Here is a 20,811-nt window from a genome sequence, read left to right as displayed (position 1 = left end):
GATCATTCATGGTAAATAGGGTGCCGAACTAAGCCAACCTATGTGTCATGCATTTTAGGAGGCAACCCAGAGTGCTGAGATGTACCAACAACATGAGAACAAATAATGTGTCTGATTTATAATTGAAGTAATGAAGGAGTGCATGAATTAAAATTGTACTCACTCTGATGACCTTTGTCAGATCATTAAACTTCTTTCGGCACTGTGTGTTACTCCTGACCAGTGTCTGAGGCAGAGACCTCCTCAGCAATTTCCCTCCAAATCCTTTTAAATATGGATGGCAGTGGTCTAGATCCACCCCAAAGATGCATATCCTGTCTTCTTTCCACAGCCCACATTAGAGCTTCATTAGACTCGTGGCTGAATCACCTGGCACGCTGTCTGGAAGTCATCCTCCATGATCAAATTCCAAATGTAAAATGACTGATTCAGCCCTGGTTGTACTGTGCATGTCCGCGGCTATGCTCTGCATTAGCATTTGTGACTGGAGACCAGACCAGAAATGCGGGAAGAAAAAAAAAAATTTGCACATGCGCAGAACGGCTGATTTTTTTTCAGCGCCGGAACTTTCGGGTCCGGTGCATAAAGTCTGTTGTGCAACGCTGGAGTTAACGCTAACGCTCATAAACTTTCATTCGGCGAAAGTTGCTTGCTCTGGCATCAACGTTAACCTGAAACTAAACTTTTGGCTCCTCCACAAATTGCGCCCGGAAACGGGAGAAAATGCAAAGAGCTGAAAATCCAGCCCAAGGTGTATAAAACTGCATCCGGTCGATCAACACATCTGGGATCGGAGTGCAAATCCAACCCAGCATTATGCTGCCTGTAAGGGTGCTTCACAAATAAGTTTGCATAATTTCAGTTCCATTTTATGTGAGCTCAAGCCACAACACAACATGGCTGGTGTGGAAAGCGAAAAAATGTCGTACTCCTGGAATATGGTTACGATGGAAACAGAAATCGGTCATGCTTCAAACAGAAAATAATTCTCCTATTTAAAAAAATATACATAACTTTAAGAATGGTTTTTAAAATTGTCTGTAGTTGTTAGGTGTGGCTAACAGTTCTTGGGGTAGCTTTTCCACTGGAATTCATTTGGGGAGCGAGCAGATGTGGGTCGGAAGTTGATTCGGAAGTACCCCACACTACCAAACATTTGCACACTTTCCAGTTGGAAGTGATGGGCATAAAATGCATCAACCCATATATGGGCAGATGCATTGAAATAATAAGCTAATGACAGCAAATACATCATCTGACATACATTACATAATTTCTGCTATTGTAATGCTGAACTTCGGTGAAGACTGCTCATCACGAGCATCGAGTATTGCTATGAGCAGCCAGAAAAAGTCAGCCAGAATTGGGATACAGCTTCACCACAGTTGGTAGAAGTTCTGTCACACAATGATGCTCTTTGAACCACATAAAAGTATTTTCCTCTCTGTGTAAAGGCAGAAAATAATACATAAAATGACTGGAAATAACTATTAGCTTTGTGGGGTAGATGTAGCCAGCATTTTTTTTTTTGTTACTGCATAACATGAAGCGATTTAGAGTAAATTTGCTTTGGTTGTCCATTATGTCTTTCAAATGCTAATAGTCTGGAATTTGCATTCAGCGGCAAAGTGAGGGCATTAGCGGATGAGATTGGGAAATTACTAATGGGGAACAGGGAGACTTTGAACAAATATTTTGTATAAGTCTTCACGGTAGAAAACACTAAAAACATCTCAATAATAGATCATCAAGGGGCTATAGGGAGGGAGGAACTTAAAACAATCACTAAAAAAGAATACTTGGTAAAATAATGGGACTAAAGGTGGACAAGTCCTCTGGACCTGATGGCCTGCATCCTAGGGTCTTAAAAGAAATGGTTACAGAGATAGTGGATGAATTGGTTGTAATCTACCAAAATTCCCTGGATTCTGAAGAGGTCCCAGCAGATTGGAAAACCGCAAATTTAACACCCCTATTTAAAAAAGAAGGCGGACAGAAAGCAGGAAACTATGGACCAGTTAGCCTAACATCTGTCGTTGGAAAAATGCTGGAATCCATTATTAAGGAAGCAGTAGCAGGATATTTGGAAAAGCAGAACACAGTCAAGCAGAGTTGGCATGGTATTATGAAAGTGAAATCATGTTTGCCAAATTTGCTGGAGTTCTTTGAGGATGTAACGAGCAGGGTGGATGAGGAACCAGTGGATGTGGTGTATTTGGATTTCCAGAAGGCATTCGATAAGGTGCCACATAAAAGGTTACTGCACAAGAGCTCAAGGGGTTAGCAGTAACATATTAGCATGGATAATGGATTGGCTAACAGAAAACAGAGAGTAAGGATAAATGGGTCATTTTTCAGTTGGCAAACGGTAACAAGCGAGGTGCCACAGGGATTGGTGTTGGGACCTCAACTATTTACAATCTACATTAATGACTTGGATGAAAAGACAGAGTGTAATGTAGCCAAGTGTGCTGATGATAGAAAGATGGGTGGGAAAGCAAATTATGAGGACACAAAATGAGTGGGCAAACATTTGGCAGATGAAGTATAATGTGGGAGAGTGTGAGGTTATCCATTTTGGCAGGAAAAATAAAAAAGCAAATTATTTAAATGGAAACAAGATGCTGCAGTTCAGAGGGACCTGGGGGTCCTTGTGCAAGAAACACAAAAAGTTAGTGTGCAGGTACAGCAAGAAATCAAGAAAGCAAATGGAATGTTGGCCTTTATTGTAAGGGGGATGGAGTATAAAAGCAGGGAAGCCCTGCTACAACTGTACAGGGTATTGGTGAGGCCACACCTAGAGTATTTCGTAGTTTTGGACTCATTTAAGGAAAGATATACTTGCATTGGAGATAGTTCAGAGAAGGTTCACTAGGTTGATTCTGGAGATGAGGGGGTTGACTAGGTTGGGCCTACACATTAGAGTTTGAGAAGAATGAGAGGTGATCTTATTGAAGCATACAAGATACTGCGAGGGCTCGACAAGATAGGTGCAGAGAGGATTGTTCCACTCTTTGGGGAATCCAGAAACAGGGGGCATAGTTTAAAAATAAGGGGTCACCCATTTAGAAGATGGAGGAATGTTTTCTCTGTCGTAAATCTGTGGAATTCTCTGCCCCAGAGACCCATGGAGGCACAGTCATTGAACATATTTAAAGGTGTAGATACAGATTTTTGATCGATGAGGGAGTGAAGGGTTACAGAGAGCAGGCAGGGAAATGGAGCTGAGCCCAAGATCAAATCAGCCATGGTCTTATTAAATGCCGGAGCAGGTTCGAGGGTCTTAATAGCCTACTCCTGCTCTTATGTTCGCCACTGGCCCCAAAGTACACATTGCACCAGCATCTTGCAACTCCTGTGTCAAGAACTTTCGTTTTTCCGACCTTCAATTCAAATCAACAAAGTATAATGGGGATCCCCTTGTCGTGACTGCTGTTACAGCAGCCAATCAAAACGCAGAATTCTCACAGACCATGAACAAGGAAGTGAGTAAGCTCTTACAATTGTAACTTTTTAAATACGTTAGAGAGAGCAAAACAAAGATTGGGGCTTTCACATGGGGAAAAAGGCAAACCTGAAACAAAGGTTGAAAAACTTTTTTAAAAAAATAACTTTTTTTGAAAAGTTTAATTTTATTTTTATTAAAATGGACAAATTTCATACTGCACAATGTGTTAAAATTGTGTTTTCCAGGCCCTTAACATTTGTTTAGCAGTAATAATGCTGTCAAAGCCCCAGTTACACCCAATACCAGTTACACCCAAGCCCTCCGAGTGTCTTTGGGTCTAACTTTTAATGGGAAATTTAACAGGGTTCTTAATCCAGAAGAGCTGATGTTTTTGTCAGTTTTCCTAATTTGGCCGATTACACAGTGCTTCGAGACGTCCGGTGGCCATGAAAGACGCTATATAAATGCAAGTCTTTCTTTCTTTGCACTGATATACAATTAAATAACTGTGCATCGAATATAATTATATCCTCTGAAGGTGGACTCTCATACATTAACATTCCTTTCACCTGCTCTCGACACAGAAGGCAGTTATTATGGAAGGGGTGCTTAAATGTCACCTTCCCGCTCCAGCAGACATGGAACACCCACAGCAAGCCACCAAATCAGGCCATATAGATTCCTGGCAAGCCGAACATCCCGCAAAAAAGGGATTCAATCGATTTGCAAAAAAAAAGTTGAGTAAATACAGTGAATTTGACCTGAATTTTAGAATGGGTAAAGACTAATTTTTGATAGTTGTTAACTTTTTTTTTTACAAGAATTGACTGGACTAGTTTTATTGGCAACCTTTAATTAAATCTGAAAGTACGGAGAGGTTATACCCATCAGTAACGATTGAACAGAACTGAGAGGTTATATCTATCAGTAATGATTTAACATAAGAACATAAGAATTAGGAACAGGAGTAGGCCATCTAGCCCCTCGAGCCTCCTCCGCCATTCAACAAGATCATGGCTGATCTGGCCGTGGACTCAGCTCCACTTACCCGCCCGCTCCCCATAACCCTTAATTCCTTATTGGTTAAAAATCTATCTATCTGTGATTTGAATACATTCAATGAGCTAGCCTCAACTGCTTTCCTGGGCAGAGAATTCCACAGATTCACAACCCTCTGGGAGAAGAAATTCCTTCTCAACTCGGTTTTAAATTGTCTTCCCCGTATTTTGAGGCTGTGGTCCCGAGTTCTAGTCTCCCGAACAGTGGAAACAACCTCTCTGCCTCTATCTTGTCTATCCCTTTCATTATTTTAAATGTTTCCATAAGATCACCCCTCATCCTTCTGAACTCCAACGAGTAAAGACCCAGTCTACTCAATCTATCATCATAAGGTAACCCCCTCATCTCCGGAATCAGCCTAGTGAATCGTCTCTGTACCCACTCCAAAGCTAGTATATCCTTCCTTAAGTAAGGTGACCAAAACTGCACGCAGTACTCCAGGTGCGGCCTCACCAAAGCCCTGTACAGTTGCAGCAGGACCTCCCTGCTTTTGTACTCCATCCCTCTCGCAATGAAGGCCAACATTCCATTTCGCCTTCCTGATTACCTGCTGCACCTGCAAACTAACTTTTTGGGATTCATGCACAAGGACCCCCAGGTCCCTCTGCACCGCAGCATGTTGTAATTTCTCCCCATTCAAATAATATTCCCTTTTACTGTTATTTCCCCCCCCCGCCCAAGGTGGATGACCTCACATTTTCCGACATTGTATTCCATCTGCCAAACCTTAGCCCATTCGCTTAACCTATCTAAATCTCTTTGCAGCCTCTGTCCTCTACACAACCCGCTTTCCCACTAACCTTTGTGTCATCTGCAAATTTTGTTACACTACATTCTGTCCCCTCTTCCAGGTCATCTATGTATATTGTAAACAGTTGTGGTCCAAGCACCGATCCCCGTGGCACACCACTAATCACCGATTTCCAACCCGAAAAGGACCCATTTATCCCAACTCTCTGCTTTTTGTTCGCCAGCCAATTCTCTATCAATGCTAATACATTTCCTCTGACTCCGCGTACCTTTATCTTCTGCAGTAATCTTTTGTGTGGCTCCTTATCGATTGTCTTTTGGAAATCTAAATACACCACATCCATCGGTACACCTCTATCCACCATGCTCGTTATATCCTCAAAGAATTCCAGTAAATTAGTTAAACATGATTTCCCCTTCATGAATCCATGTTGCGTCTGCTTGATTGCACTATTCCTATCTAGATGTCCCGCTATTTCTTCCTTAATGATAGCTTCAAGCATTTTCCCCACTACAGATGTTAAACTAACCGGCCTATAGTTACCTGCCTTTTGTCTGCCCTCTTTTTTTTTTAAACAGAGGCGTTACATTAGCTGCTTTCCAATCCGCTGGTACCTCCCCAGAGTCCAGAGAATTTTGGTAGATTATAACGAATGCATCTGCTATAACTTCCGCCATCTCTTTTAATACCCTGGGATGCATTTCATCAGGACCAGGGGACTTGTCTACCTTCAGTCCCATTAGCCTGTCCAGCACTACCCCCCTCGTGATAGTGATTGTCTCAAGGTCCTCCCTTCCCACATTCCCGTGACCAGCAATTTTTGGCATGGTTTTTGTGTCTTCCACTGTGAAGACCGAAGCAAAATAATTGTTTAAGGTCTCAGCCATTTCCACATTTCCCATTATTAAATCCCCCTTCTCATCTTCTAAGGGACCAACATTTACTTTAGTCACTCTTTTCCTTTTTATATATCGGTAAAACTTTTACTATCTGTTTTTATGTTTTGTGCAAGTTTACTTTCGTAATCTATCTTTCCTTTCTTTATTGCTTTCTTCGTCATTCTTTGCTGTCAGTTAAAATTTTCTCAATCTGCTAGTTTCCCATTAACCTTGGCCACCTTATACGCATTGGTCTTTAATTTGATACTCTCCTTTATTTCCTTGGTTATCCACAGCTGGTTATCCCTTCTTTCACTGGAATATATTTTTGTTGAGCACTATGAAAGAGCTCCTTAAAAGTCCTCCACTGTTCCTCAATTGTGCCACCGTTTAATCTGTGTTTCCAGTCTACTTTAGCCAACTCTGCTCTCATCCCACTGTAGTCCCCTTTGTTTAAGCATAGTACGCTCGTTTGAGACACTACTTCCTCACCCTCAATCTGTATTACAAATTCAACCATACTGTGATCACTCATTCCTAGAGGATTTTTTACTAGGAGATCGTTTATTATTCCTGTCTCATTACACAGGACCAGATCTAAGATAGCTTGCTCCCTTGTAGGTTCTGTAACATATGTTCTAAGAAACAATCCTGTATGCATTCTATGAATTCCTCCTCCAAGCTACCCCGTGCGATTTGATTTGACCAATCGATATGTAGGTTAAAATCCCCCATGATTACTGCCGTTTCTTTTTCACATGCCTCCATTATTCCCTTGATTATTGACCGCCCCACCGTGAAGTTATTATTTGGGGGCCTATAAACTACGCCCACCAGTGATTTTTTCCCCTTACTATCTCTAATCTCCACCCACAATGATTCAACATTTTGTTCATTAGAGCCAATATCGTCTCACAACTGCCCTGATATCATCCTTTATTAACAGAGCTACCCCACCTCCTTTCCCTTCTTGTCTATCTTTCCGAATTGTCAGATACCCCTGTATGTTGAATTACCAGTCTTGGCCACCCTACAACCACGTTTCTGTAATGGCCACCAAATCAGACCCATTTGTAATGATTTGTGCCGTCAACTCATTTACTTTATTTCGAATGCTGCGTGCGTTTAGGTAGAGTGTTTTAATACTAGTTTTTAAACCATGATTTTTAGTTTTGACCCCTCCTGCAGCCCCTTTATATTCATACATATTGTCCCTTCCTATCACCTTGTGGTTTACACTTACCCCAGTGCTACTCTGCTCTGTTGCCTCCTGCCTTTTGCATTCTTTCTTGGGGTCCTGTTCATCTGAGCTCTCACCCACTCTAACTAGCTCAGAGCCCTCTCCTGGGTTCCAAATACTCCTCGCATTGAGGCACCGAGCTTTCATGCTTGCCTTTTTATTACACTTTGACCCTTTAGAATTTTGCTGTACAGTGGCCCTTTTTGTGTTTTGCCTTGGGTTTCTCTGCCCTCCACTTTTACTCATCTCCTTTCTGCCTTTTGCTTTTGTCTCCATTTTGTTTCCCTCTGTCTCTGTGCATTGGTTCCCATCCCCCTGCCATATTAGTTTAACTCCTCCCCAACAGCACTAGCAAACACTCCCCCTGGGACTCCCCCTCAGGCTGCAGCTCTTTTCTTTAGAAAAGAGAAAGGCTGAAGGGTGACCTGATAGAGGTCTTTATTATGAAAGGGTTCAATAGGTTAGATGTGAAGAAGTTCCACTTGTGGGAAAGACCGAAACTAGGGGCCAAAACTACAAGTCACTAATAAATCCAAGAAAGCTCTTTCATCAGAGTAGTTAGAATGTGGAACTCTATCACAACGAGAAGTTGAGACAAATAGCATCGAAGGGGAAGGTAAATAAACACGTGAGGGAGAAAGGAATATATGATTACGCTGATAGGGTCCGATGAAGAGGCGCAGGAGGTTCGTGTGAACATAAATACTGACATGAACCAATTAGGCTGAATAGCCTGTTTTTGTGCAGGGCATTCCATTAATGCTCCCTCTAAGCTGCGCAGCCACGCAGCACGGGACCAGCTTTTTCAAGGTTAAGTTTCGTGCGTGAAGCTGCAAAGGGGCCACGCACCCAAAAAAGTTAGTGGAAATATTGCATTCTGTGCAATACTGGTGGTTGGTGCAATTTTTTGTTGATTGGCTGTTTGTCCTCTAGTTCCATGTCTTCAGCCTGTTGAACCCATTAGCCTTTGCCTCTGCACAAGCTCGTTGGGATCACAAATGACATTGTGCAGTATACAGCAGACAACCATGATGTGGGAAATCATTGCTGGATATACTGGAGAGCTCCCTCTGATGTAACCATGAACCCTAAAATATGCTTTCAGAATACAGTACTGATAATCTGGACCATCACAATCCAGGTAGTATTATAAGCCTCACTACATTAGCTGCTCGATCAACCTCGGGCTTTATAGCGCGATCAGAAGCCACTGGTACAGAGGGTAGCCCTCGTCGTAAAGTAGCCAGCTGGGTAAGGGCTGCTCATCTGTGAATAGGTGGATTGCCTTAACACAAAGGCATCATAGTGGCTTCCCCGGTAGCATACATTCATATGCACTGATGTTCCTGGCAATCATATACCAGCTGCTTGTATGGCAGCTATCAGTGGTCACTATTAAAAACATTTTTTCCATTGGAGCACTCCTGTGAGGTGGGACAGACTAACTGTTTCTTTAAAAATGGCGTGGCTGAGGGAAAGCAAGAAAATGGCAACAGGAGTCAGTAGTGGTGCAAACCTGGCAGTAACCCTTAATGCCCAGTTTCCCTCTGTGTAGCACCAGAAACAAGGCACAAGCAGGGTGTTAAATACAACTTATATTTTGTGATCAGAGTGATCAGAAACTACACTGTTGTAAGCAGAATATTCAAGCTAATCACAACAAAGATATCCAGAAATGCTTCATTCAAAAATTGTGTTCTGAAAAATACAGCATCCAACAGTCTTTAGCGTAAATTACACATTCACCATCCTCAAAGATCTTCAAATCAATAAAAGGCTCGATAGATTATCAATGGTTGATAGCAAGGCTAACAATTAACCAACAAAAATATTCATTATAACTATAAAATTCATGACATAAGTCACAACCTTTCAGGATTTTAAATCACCAGCAAACATGTGGATGCTACATTCTCACCCTGGTGATGTATAAACAGATTTTTTTTAAAAACTTAGTTCAGGAGTCATAAAAAAAACTTTGCAGAGTGAACTACATTATGAACAATTGTTTTGGACAAACTTATTTTTAAATAATCCACGGCTTTTGTTACATAAAAAGCTGATTCTGAAGAAATTTATGCCACCCCGATGCATAACCAATCATGCATTAAATATTTTCAGTTACACTGACTGAAGTCTTTGAAGAACTACATTTTGCATAATACTGTTGTGTAATTTGTTCTTGTATAGCTTATTCATAATATAAATTTCATTATCAAAGGAAAAATCAATAATATAATTTATCCAATGAATGAGCGAGTGCTAATGCTACAAGCAAACAGAATAGGTCTGGCCCATGATGGAAGAAATTCACTGAGAATATTGTGTTTTTTGATAACATATGAAAAATCTGCACTTCTTTATTTTAGCCTCAGCTATTGTAAACATGGAGCATGCTTCAATATACTAGTCTATCAAATAGTTTATCACGTTTTGGTCTTCCATTTTGAAAAACTCATTAAACATCAAAATCATTAGCAGGTATCCTGTACATCAGAATGTAGATTTTAAGCAAGGCATAGAACCAATTTAGATTTATAGCTGCACCAATTTTGGTACTTTAAATATCACAAGGATAGAAACACTTAGAGACAATAGCATTTGCGGTCCAGTTAATGACCACAGTTATGCTTCCACCTTCACTCATTTCAAAAACTACCCATTTCAAAAGACAATTATCTTTACACTGCCAGTGACCCAGGGAGATAAGATTTTTTGAAATGTACTGTTTGCAGCATTAACTGGAATAAAGTGTAGGAAAGTAGGCCCACTATCTAATTGTACAAACTATGCAAATGCAATTAATACCCATTAAAATATATTTAACAGTCAGAACATAACATGAGTGAAATGAAACTGTACACTACTTTTTGATCAGGACAGTCATTTTTATACAGTTGCCAATATTCTTTCCCTGCTGATATTAAAATATTTTTACAAAAGACTTGCAACATTACTGAGAGATGGACACTATAGATCAATAAATACATCTGAAGAGTTTTATAGAGGCAGGTTAAAAACAAAATCCTTACTATACATGAAAGACAGATCAAGTTCTGTTCAGATTAATTCGTAGGCATATTATATAATTTGCATTACTACGAACCAGTATCTTCATTTTAATATGAAAAACTGTACAATTATATAGGAGAATCAATGTATGTTTTGGTGAATACTATGAAACCTACAAAGTGCATGAACGCAGTTATTCTATACTGAACACCTGTAAATTCTTGCAAATTTAACATAGGAATTGCTAGACAAAAAAGACCAAGGTCCATTTAGATCACCTTCTATCCCTGGTAGTCGCATGATACAATCATAATAGTTATTGTCTAATCATCGCAATCAATCTTGATCAATTAGTCTACAACAGATCTAGACACGAGGCGAGGAAACCCCCCGAGTGGTGGAAAGCTTTGGGGAAAAAATAGGTTCAGTCACTTGTTCCTCCCAAGCATGTCACACTTACCATCTATCTTGTCTCAAATTACTCATATATTGTATCCCAAAATATTATCTTCTGAAAGATAATTTAAATTTGAATGAATATTATCTGCTTCCATCATCTCCCTAGACAGCCCGTTCCATAGATTGACCACTTGCTCATAATGTGGAAAAAATGTTTCTGCAGATTAATTTCAAATTTAGTTCCACCCTCCCCCCCCCCCCCCCCCCCCCGCCCCCCTCCCCCCTCCCCCCGCCAGCCCCTTCAAGTGCAGGCTTGTTTGACTATTTTGAACTTTGTTTGAATAAGGATATACCTCTACAGATGTGGGCTCGGACATGGTTAGCACCTTTAGCTTCAGGCAAATAGGAGTTCACTGCACCAGCAAAGCAGAATACAACCCGGAAACTTGGGCCCAACATATATATTTTTTTTAAATTGGAAGCCTAATCAACATTGTTAAACCGAGTGACATATTTTAGCACTAGATTTTACAATAAATTATTCCATACCAACTTCATATTAGTGGGCAATTCATTACAATGACAACTTTGAATTTACATTTTTTTTTTAAATGGAACCTGAAAAATATAAAATTGAATTACCTAAAATTAAGCCCACCATTGTACTCAAATAGCCAGTTCCACTGCCAAGGTTCAGGAAAGACAATCCTGGCTGAAGTTTTAGTGCTTCCATAACTTCAGAGTAGATACAAGGTGCTGACAGGTGTATGTTGCCATGCTTCCAAGCCAAGTCCTTATAAGCATTGTCCCTATATCCCTCCAAATAATAATCTGCACGATCGATGGCCCTGAAGGCTTGTTCAACTCTCTCCGTACGAATGTACTGGGCCTCTTTTAAGTTGTCAATTAAATCATCATTGTCTTCACCAGCACTCACAGCTCCTCCCATGACTTCTTGTATTGGGAAATCAGATCAGACCCACGAAATGTTAGAACGCTGAATGCAATGGATAATGCATGAGCAGACGGTGGCAACAGACAGTGTATCACTTCACCAGTCTGGATACTGGGGCCTTAGTACAGCATCGCAGTACCACAACACAGTGCGATGTGTAGAAACCTGCAATAGATAATTATAGTACATGAAAATTAACAAATGCATTCAATTTACAGTAATTGGAGGTGGGGATAAAAGATGGTGAGCCTTATAAAACAGCCTGAATTCCCTCTTAACATCCCCTCTCCCAGCTTGTAAGATATTTTCTTGAAAACTCTTGCAGGCTGTTCCTGGCCAACACGGTATAGCAAGTATATGAAGGGAATTCCAGAGCCTAGGCAGCCAAAGACAGAGTGATCAATTGTGGAGGGGGGTGTGGGGGCTGATGCACAAGAGGCTGAGGGATTGGAGAGTTTGGGGGTGTGGAGGTGCTGGGACTATAGGAGCCAATGTAGATCAGCAAAGATGAAGGTTTACAGGCAAAGAGGACTTGGTGCAGGAAAGATAACAGAGTTTTGGCTGAGCTGAATTTTACAACGGGCGGAAGATGGGAGGCTGGCCAATAGCACATTGAATTAGTCAGTCAATTTTACAGGTGACAAAAGCATACATGTGGGTTTCAAAAATTAAAGAATATCTTCTCAATGCTTACTCATTAGCAGAACCAAGTAAATTAGTCAAATAATAACTTGCAATAAATATAGCATCTTTAATATAGAAAATAACATCCCAATAAATCATAAAACAGCAAAAAGCTAAAGTTTCTTTTAAAAACAATGATGCAAAAATACAGGGGAAACTAACCTACACATTTTGTTTTCTACACTGACCTTATCAATTGAAATGCAGCTATTATCAAACAGCATTTCACTAAACCCTTGAGTACTGAATACTTTCACCACTAATCTATACACTTAATGTTAATACAGAAATTAGAGTGAAGATTATAGCAAACATAGGGGATCAAAGTGAAAGGTATTGATACTTAAGAATGGAACATTTTTCCACCCCTGCTTTTGCCACCCAGTTGCACCATCACTCAATCTTCATGAGTTATACCATAAGCAAGGGGTCAGAATAAAGTTCAGCAGCTTTTATTGTGTCCAAACAGCAATCTCAAAAGAATACCAAACTGGTGTATACATTACAACGCAGTAAAAAGAAAGTTCCAGTGCACTTCACAGGAGTGCTTTCAAACAAAATTTGACAGAGGCACAAAAGATGATGGCCTGCCAGGCATTAGTGCGACCTATGTACTTCCCATTCTGGCCATCTTTCCAGCCTCTCAAATGAGATTGCCTATTTAGAGCCAAATTATGAATAGGTCACACCCACTCAGGAACTGAGTTGAGAAAGTTCACACGTATTTTGTGCTCCAGCCAGAGAGGAGACTTTGATTCCATTAGTCTGAAATAGATTCAAACTCATTACCTAGAGGTAAAAGGTCAGTGTGCTAACCCACTTTAGGGCCTAAATCCATGAATTTACAACATAATAAAATACCTTTTTTTTGCATTTATTTTTCCCCCTGCATAATCTGTGTATAGTCCTGCTACTATATGCACCTAAATCAAATCATATCTAACCATCACAAATTAGATTATACTTGTTGGGCACCATCAAGCTGCAGAAGCTTCCAACATCAAATACTCATTAGCAGTAATCTTTCCAGATGGGCCAGAAAGAAAAACATACAAACTAAAGCTTTAAAATGTAAGGGTTTTTGTGTTTAAATAGACTGCATAATTCGCTGAAAAAAGTAACATTGAAGCTGATTAGCCCAGGGAGACACAAGATTCCTTAGCCTGCTGGCAGCCTAAGGATTAAAACTATCTAATATGTTGTCACCTTATAGATAAGCAGTTTGCCATAAAGTTGACAAAGAGAATGAGAGGATGTCATCCTGCACTACACTAAACTCCTGACATTCAGAGTCAGCTGAATATAAGCATTAGCAGAGGCCTGCAAGTAGGTCACTGCATTATTTCTTTACCACTTTCACCACCAGCTCAAAACTTAGAAATATAACAGGATCAACAAATGAAAATCACCTGCCCACTGCCTGCAACTCAACTGGGCATAAAAATAAGCAGCAAGTACACAATACCTGAGTCATGCAAGAAATCATGGATGGTTTTGTAAAAGATCATGGGATCCCTAACTCAGCAGTTTGCCTAAGTTGATGACACAGAAGGATTCCAATCACATCAGATAAGTAGTTGTACAGAGAGCTAAGTTACATGGGCATAACTCAAAAAAGGCCTTGATAAGGAGGTTCAGCAAGGAACCTTGAGATAAACAAACTGTCCAAGAGCAGGTGTGATCTCATGGAACGGGAGAGGGTTTTTAAATCTGAGAACTGAGACTACCATTGGGCACCCTGGTTTGGGAAGAGCCCTTACAGGTTAGATAGTCCTGTCCATCTTCTACCCAGGCCCATCCCTAAAAAGAAGAGAATAAAGGGCTTTCTAAGGACAGGCGATGCATAAAAGAACTGTTCAAACACGCCATCCGATCAGGACCGATATCAGCTGCAGGTTACGGTCGTATGTCTATTATTTCTATCCTGATTATTGTGCTGTATTTGACTATATTTGAACTACTGCTCCTTATTAAAAACAACCTATGACTCCCAAGACCCTTTGAGTAAGCTGTGTGACCTGTGATCCAAATCTTACACTCAGCCAATGGTACTGAAAATCCAACAATTTTAAGCATAAAGTGGACCACCACATATTTTTCAAACCCAATGATACTAACTAATCACAAAAAAACTCTTTAAAAGCCCAGCAATATTTTTTGCTTGGCAGTTATTATTGGTTTTGCTAAATGTGGCTTTATATTCTTAGCAATTAAATAATTTGCTATCCAGAGCATGCTGTAACCGATCATTTACAAGCATACAATGGCAAACTGTAAATAAATGCTTGAATTTAGATGCAGTAGGCTTCATAGACCTTTTCGGTTCAAATTTTAAACTTCACGTTATCTTTTGATGGCTAGCACTTAAGTACTTATGAAATGCAGAATTCTACAGTTCAGAAAGTAAAACTGAAACTTCTATGACAACGATGTTTTAAGTTGGAAATACACTGCCAGTAGATAGTCAAAATAGATAGTCAAATAATTTGTAAAATAAAGTTATTTAAATAAGAAACTCCACAGAAATTACAAATAGATAATCTGTTCTCTATTTTCAACTAGTTCCATTCCACTTTGGATGCTGGAGTTTAAAATGCATGGCAACGTTAAGTATATTTCTTAGCTCAAGTAGAAATCCTACAAGGTTTAGAAATGGTTCCACCTATGCCAAGGTATTAATTGATGAATGCATACATACAAATATCTATATAAATAGCACGCTAACATATATACACACAAAATGTTATATTTTATACTGAAGATAGGAAAACCCTTGGGTTAATACAAGTCCACCTACCTGAAGCAGCATGCACGAATGATAACTGAAAATAATCAAGAAATGAGAAAACAAATATAAGGATAGATAAAATGAAACGAAACAGGAACAAGTAATTAGAGTCTGGAAAATTGTTTTGCGTGCAAGTCCAATAATCATTGGTCATTACTGTTCTACGTTACTGATCTTACTAACAAAATTATTTTTGGGATTACTGCAGTTAGACTTTTCACATTTGTCTCTCCTGCTACCGATTGATCTAATTATGCACGTTGTCAATACAGCAATGAACTACAAATTTCAGAAGTACTGGCCGTCATTTGGCCACTGTTCTGCAACAATCAGTTCAAATTGCAGGTTCTAATTGGAACAATCAAAGGCTGATATTAAAATAGGCAGAGTCAGAATAGTTTAGCTTTCAACCAGTCATTACTCTTTTTACACTGCCTGGCTGTAACCTTAATTCTGCTGTCCGCAAAAGCACCCTACATACTTGGTTACCAACATTCGGTTTTGGGCACCTCAGGAAGTACATATGGGCCTTAGAGGGGATGGTATCAGAGATGAAATAGTTAAATTGATCAGGGAAGCATGCAAGCTTCAAAGCCTCTGCAAGATCTCACTTGGAGGAATAGGACAGTGCAGAATTGATTGGTTCTTCAGTTTGTTTTTCCAAAAGCGAATTGGAACTCACAAGGTGCAGAATCAAAGAGGTGAATTTACATTTTAAAATGCTCAAGGCAAAAAATGCATGTGACCAAAACATCTGCACAACTGAATTTGTAATTTCTACGAATGAACTAATTAATTGCTTCTAAGTTATCCAGTCAGTCTCACTCACAATAATAGAAAATGTACTAAAGGAGGTGATATGAACATCACGTTATAGTAGTTCACTGCAGTCACATTCACAAGTGATGCAGTTTCAAGATCCTGATGAGGCTTATGTTTTTAGGTGCATCTTAATAACATTCCTCGTCATGAATCAAACCATATGAAATAGGTACTGCATTGGCCCCAACAGCGGAGATTATACATACTGCAAATCTTCCCAGCAAGTTTAATTGGCGAGTACTTTGCAATGTCTGGAGAGCTCCTTTCAAAAGCTGATGTGTCAATCCATCGATGTGAGCTGCATATAGTGACACCACTATTCCCAACCAGAATGGAGATGATTGGGTAATTTCCCCCATAAATCACACTTGGACACCACACTGTTGTAAGTGACTGTAATTGACTTTATGCACATAATTAGTATTGTGTAATTATCCTTCACTCAGCATTTTGCTGGAAAAATCAAGTGCTTTTACTGGGAGAAGTTGCTGCAATTCTGGTCACGAGTTCTGTTTGCTCCAGACTTTCTTTAAAGTCTCTGCAAATCGACCTGGTTTGGTGTAAAGTACATTGTCTGCCGTAAGTCCTGCCCCACCTTAAACCCATTGACTGACACAGTGGTGTAAATAGAGACACTCATTCTTTTGTGGAGGACAAAATCATAATATACTTTATTTTCCAGTGCAAATTATAACTTGATAAACCTGCACCTATGATTGCAATGAGCCGTACAAACCAATAAGATCCTAGTTTGTGCTGAGTTTGTTGATTTTAACCAGGCATCATACTTGCCCTTCCTGTGCTAAACTTGGCCTTATTGACTGAATTAAAGATAAAATAAATTAGCCAGAGTAGCCAATATCCCCCAGCTTTGTTGGTAGGTGTCATGGGCAGCTTGATGTTGATATGCCCCTGATGCAGAGTAGTGAATCAAATTCAAGTGTGATGCATAACAAATTGTTAGTCAAAACTTAATATCTAGCTACATGTATGAAGAATGGTTATAAGGTACCAATGGAATCCGATTCTAGCCAAGGACAGGAAAGGAGAAAACCAGAAAAAAGCTTGTGATTAATGACTGATAAAATCTGTCGTGATGAAAGTCATCACACATTAACATGCAAAGTGACTGTGCCACCAATCAACAAAATAAGGCAGGGAGATATCAAGTATATTGTAGCACAAGGGATATTCAGTCAGCAATTCCCAACTTCATGGCATGGAGTAAGAGAATGAGAGCAACACATCAAGGGACTCATCATGCAGCAGGCAGGTTAGGAAGGGAAAAATCAAAGGCATTAGGCCTGGGAAGAAATTAAGAGGTATTGTGTGGCCAAAAAAGGATCCACAGAAAGACCACGTATGGACTAATTAGAAGCAGTTAAGCAATTTGCATCATGAAGATAGCCACATTGTGGCCAATTTAATTATGCAAATTACTACAGCTATTTTAAGGGAAGAGTCAGCAATCTAAAGCAAATTTAAAATCATTTTATTGTCTTATTTTGTCAGATATTGCTGGTCTTGTCAGATATTGCAGGGGTTTCTTCACATCATTTATTTAGTTAATTAACCCTTTGCAAGAGAATAAGTAGCAGCCATGTGTGAACGATGCCAATCTTTACTCTTTTTCCCAGTTTCTCGCTCTTCAACTGGAAAGCAGAAATAGAGTTGAAGGACAGCATCTGAAGTGCACAAACTCCAAATTACTTGCTGTTGTAGAAACATTCAATCTTAAAAATGATATGGTGTGGAAAATGATTTCCTTACCACTTATCTACATCTGAAAACAATGTAAAATTAGGTACTGCAGCTTTGAACTACACTGGTATTAAAAAAGGAAGCAATGCTATGAGCTGTACTTTCCTTTCATGCTGATCACATTCCTGCTCCAATAAACACATACATACTGGTAAATGCATTTAACTTGCAATGCCCCACAAACTACTTTGTGATATTGAAGATCCAAGCTAAAATAATTTTGTTTAGAAAAAAATAGAAAATCACACAAAGGTCCCCTGTGGTAATCCCCCTGCAAAACAGATACACTGCTTTGGGTACTGTTGGGGGGGGATGACTCATCAGGGGAGGGCAGCAGCAGCCAAGTTCATGGCACCGTGGCTGGCTCTGTTGCACAGGAGGGCAGGAAAAAGAGTGGGAGAGCGATAGTGATAGGGGATTCAATTGTAATGGGAATAGATAGGCGTTTCTGCGGCCGCAACCGAGACTCCAGGATGGTATGTTGCCTCCCTGGTGCAAGGGTCAAGGATGTCTCGGAGCGGGTGCAGGACATTGTGAAATGGGAGGGAGAACAGCCAGTTGTCGTGGTGCACATTGGTACCAACGACATAGGTAAAAAAAGGCATGAGGTCCTACGAAACGAATTTAAGGAGCTAGGAGCTAAATTAAAAAGTAGGACCTCAAAAGTAGTAATCTCGGGATTGCTACCAGTGCCAAGTGCTAGTCAGAGTAGGAATCGCAGGATAGCGCAGATGAATACGTGGCTTCAGCACTGGTGCAGCAGGGAGGGATTCAAATTCTTGGGGCATTGGAACCGGTTCTGCGGGAGGTGGGACCAATACAAACCAGACGGTCTGCACCTGGGCAGGACCGGAACCAATGTCCAAGGGGGAGTGTTTGCTAGTGCTGTTGGGGAGGAGTTAAACTAATATGGCAGGGGGATGGGAACCAATGCAGGGAGACAGAGGGAAACAAAAAGGAGACAAAAGCAAAAGACAGAAAGGAGATGAGGAAAAGTGGAGGGCAGAGAAACCCAAGGCAAAGAACAAAAAGGGCCACTGTACAGCAAAATTCTAAAAGGACAAAGGGTGTAAAAAAAACAAGCCTGAAGGCTTTGTGTCTTAATGCAAGGAGTATCCGTAATAAGGTGGAATTAACTGTGCAAATAGATGTTAACAAATATGATGTGATTGGGATTATAGAGACGTGGCTCCAGGATGATCAGGGCTGGGAACTCAACATCCAGGGGTATTCAACATTCAGGAAGGATAGAATAAAAGGAAAAGGAGGTGGGGTAGCATTGCTGGTTAAGGAGCAAATTAAGGCAATAGTTCGGAAGGACATTAGCTTGGATGATGTGGAATCTATATGGGTAGAGCTGCAGAACACCAAAGGGCAAAAAACGTTAGTGGGAGTTGTGTACCGACCTCCAAACAGTAGTAGTGATGTTGGGGAGGGCATCAAACAGGAAGTTAGGGGTGCATGCAATAAAGGTGCAGCAGTTATAATGGGTGACTTTAATATGCACATAGATTGGGCTAACCAAACTGGAAGCAATACGGTGGAGGAGGATTTCCTGGAGTGCATAAGGGATGGTTTTCGAGACCAATATGTCGAGGAACCAACTAGGGGGGAGGCCATCTTAGACTGGGTGTTGTGTAATGAGAGAGGATTAATTAGCAATCTCGTTGTGCGAGGCCCCTTGGGGAAGAGTGACCATAATATGGTGGAATTCTGCATTAGGATGGAGAATGAAACAGTTAATTCAGAGACCATGGTCCAGAACTTAAAGAAGGCTAACTTTGAAGGTATGAGGCATGAATTGGCTAGGATAGATTGGCGAATGATACTGAAGGGGTTGACTGTGGATGGGCAATGGAAGACATTTAGAGACCGCATGGATGAACGACAACAATTGTACATTCCTGTCTGGCGTAAAAGTAAAAAAGGGAAGGTGGCTCAACCGTGGCTATCAAGGGAAATCAGGGACAGTATTAAAGCCAAGGAAGTGGCATACAAATTGGCCAGAAATAGCAGCGAACCCAGGGACTGGGAGAAATTTAGAACTCAGCAGAGGAGGACAAAGGGTTTGATTAGGGCAGGGAAAATGAAGTACGAGAAGAAACTTGCAGGGAACATTAAGACGGATTGCAAAAGTTTCTATAGATATGTAAAGAGAAAAAGGTTAGTAAAGGCAAACATAGGTCCCCTACAGTCAGAATCAGTGGATGTCATAATGGGGAACAAAGAAATGGCAGACCAATTGAACAAGTACTTTGGTTCGGTATTCACTAAGGAGGACACAAACAACCTTCCGGATATAAAAGGGGTCAGAGGGTTTAGTAAGGAGGAGGAACTGAGGGAAATCCTTATTAGTTGGGAAATTGTGTTGGGGAAATTGATGGGATTGAAGGCCGATAAATCCCCAGGGCCTGATGGACTGCATCCCAGAGTACTTAAGGAGGTGGCCTTGGAAATAGCGCATGCATTGACAGTCATTTTCCAACATTCCATTGACTCTGGATAAGTTCCTTTGGAGTGGAGGGTAGCCAATGTAAACCCACTTTTTAAAAAAGGAGGGAGAGAGAAAACAGGGAATTATAGACCGGTCAGCCTGATATCGGTAGTGGGTAAAATGATGGAATCAATTATTAAGGATGTCATAGCAGTGAATTTTAAAGAGGTGACATGATAGGTCCAAGTCAGCATGGATTTGTGAAAGGGAAATCATGCTTGACAAATCTTCTGGAATTTTTTGAGGATGTTTCCAGTAGAGTGGACAAGGGAGAACCAGTTGATGTGGTATATTTGGACTTTCAGAAGGCTTTTGACAAGGTCCCACACAGGAGATTAATGTGCAAAGTTAAAGCACATGGGATTGGGAGTAGTGTGCTGACATGGATTGAGAACTGGTTGGCAGACAGGAAGCAAAGAGTAGGAGTAAATGGGGAATTTTCAGAATGGCAGGCAGTGACTAGTGGGGTACCGCAAGGTTCTGTGCTGGGGCCCCAGCTGTTTGCACTGTACATTAATGA

General features: G+C 40.5%; 1 protein-coding gene across 6 annotated transcripts in view; it reads right to left on the bottom strand.

The window, feature by feature from the left end:
* pcmtd1 (protein-L-isoaspartate (D-aspartate) O-methyltransferase domain containing 1) overlaps positions 1–20,811 on the bottom strand; it is a 109,234-nt gene that overhangs the window by 53,787 nt on the left and 34,636 nt on the right. For 3 of the 6 annotated variants that reach the window (XM_070892402.1, XM_070892420.1, XM_070892411.1), the window contains 2 exons: positions 15,224–15,248; positions 11,430–11,907 (listed from right to left, as the gene is read on the bottom strand). In XM_070892402.1, coding sequence (XP_070748503.1) covers positions 11,430–11,736 — 307 coding nt within the window. In that variant the 5' untranslated portion in view covers positions 11,737–11,907; positions 15,224–15,248. The remainder of the gene's footprint in view (positions 1–11,429; positions 11,908–15,223; positions 15,249–20,811) is intronic. The other 3 variants (XM_070892438.1, XM_070892392.1, XM_070892428.1) reach the window with 2 other exon arrangements.

This window comes from Pristiophorus japonicus, chromosome 1 (assembly GCF_044704955.1).
Source record: "Pristiophorus japonicus isolate sPriJap1 chromosome 1, sPriJap1.hap1, whole genome shotgun sequence".
NCBI classification, from domain to species: Eukaryota; Metazoa; Chordata; class Chondrichthyes; family Pristiophoridae; genus Pristiophorus; species Pristiophorus japonicus.
This window is presented reverse-complemented; position numbering and strand designations above follow the sequence as displayed.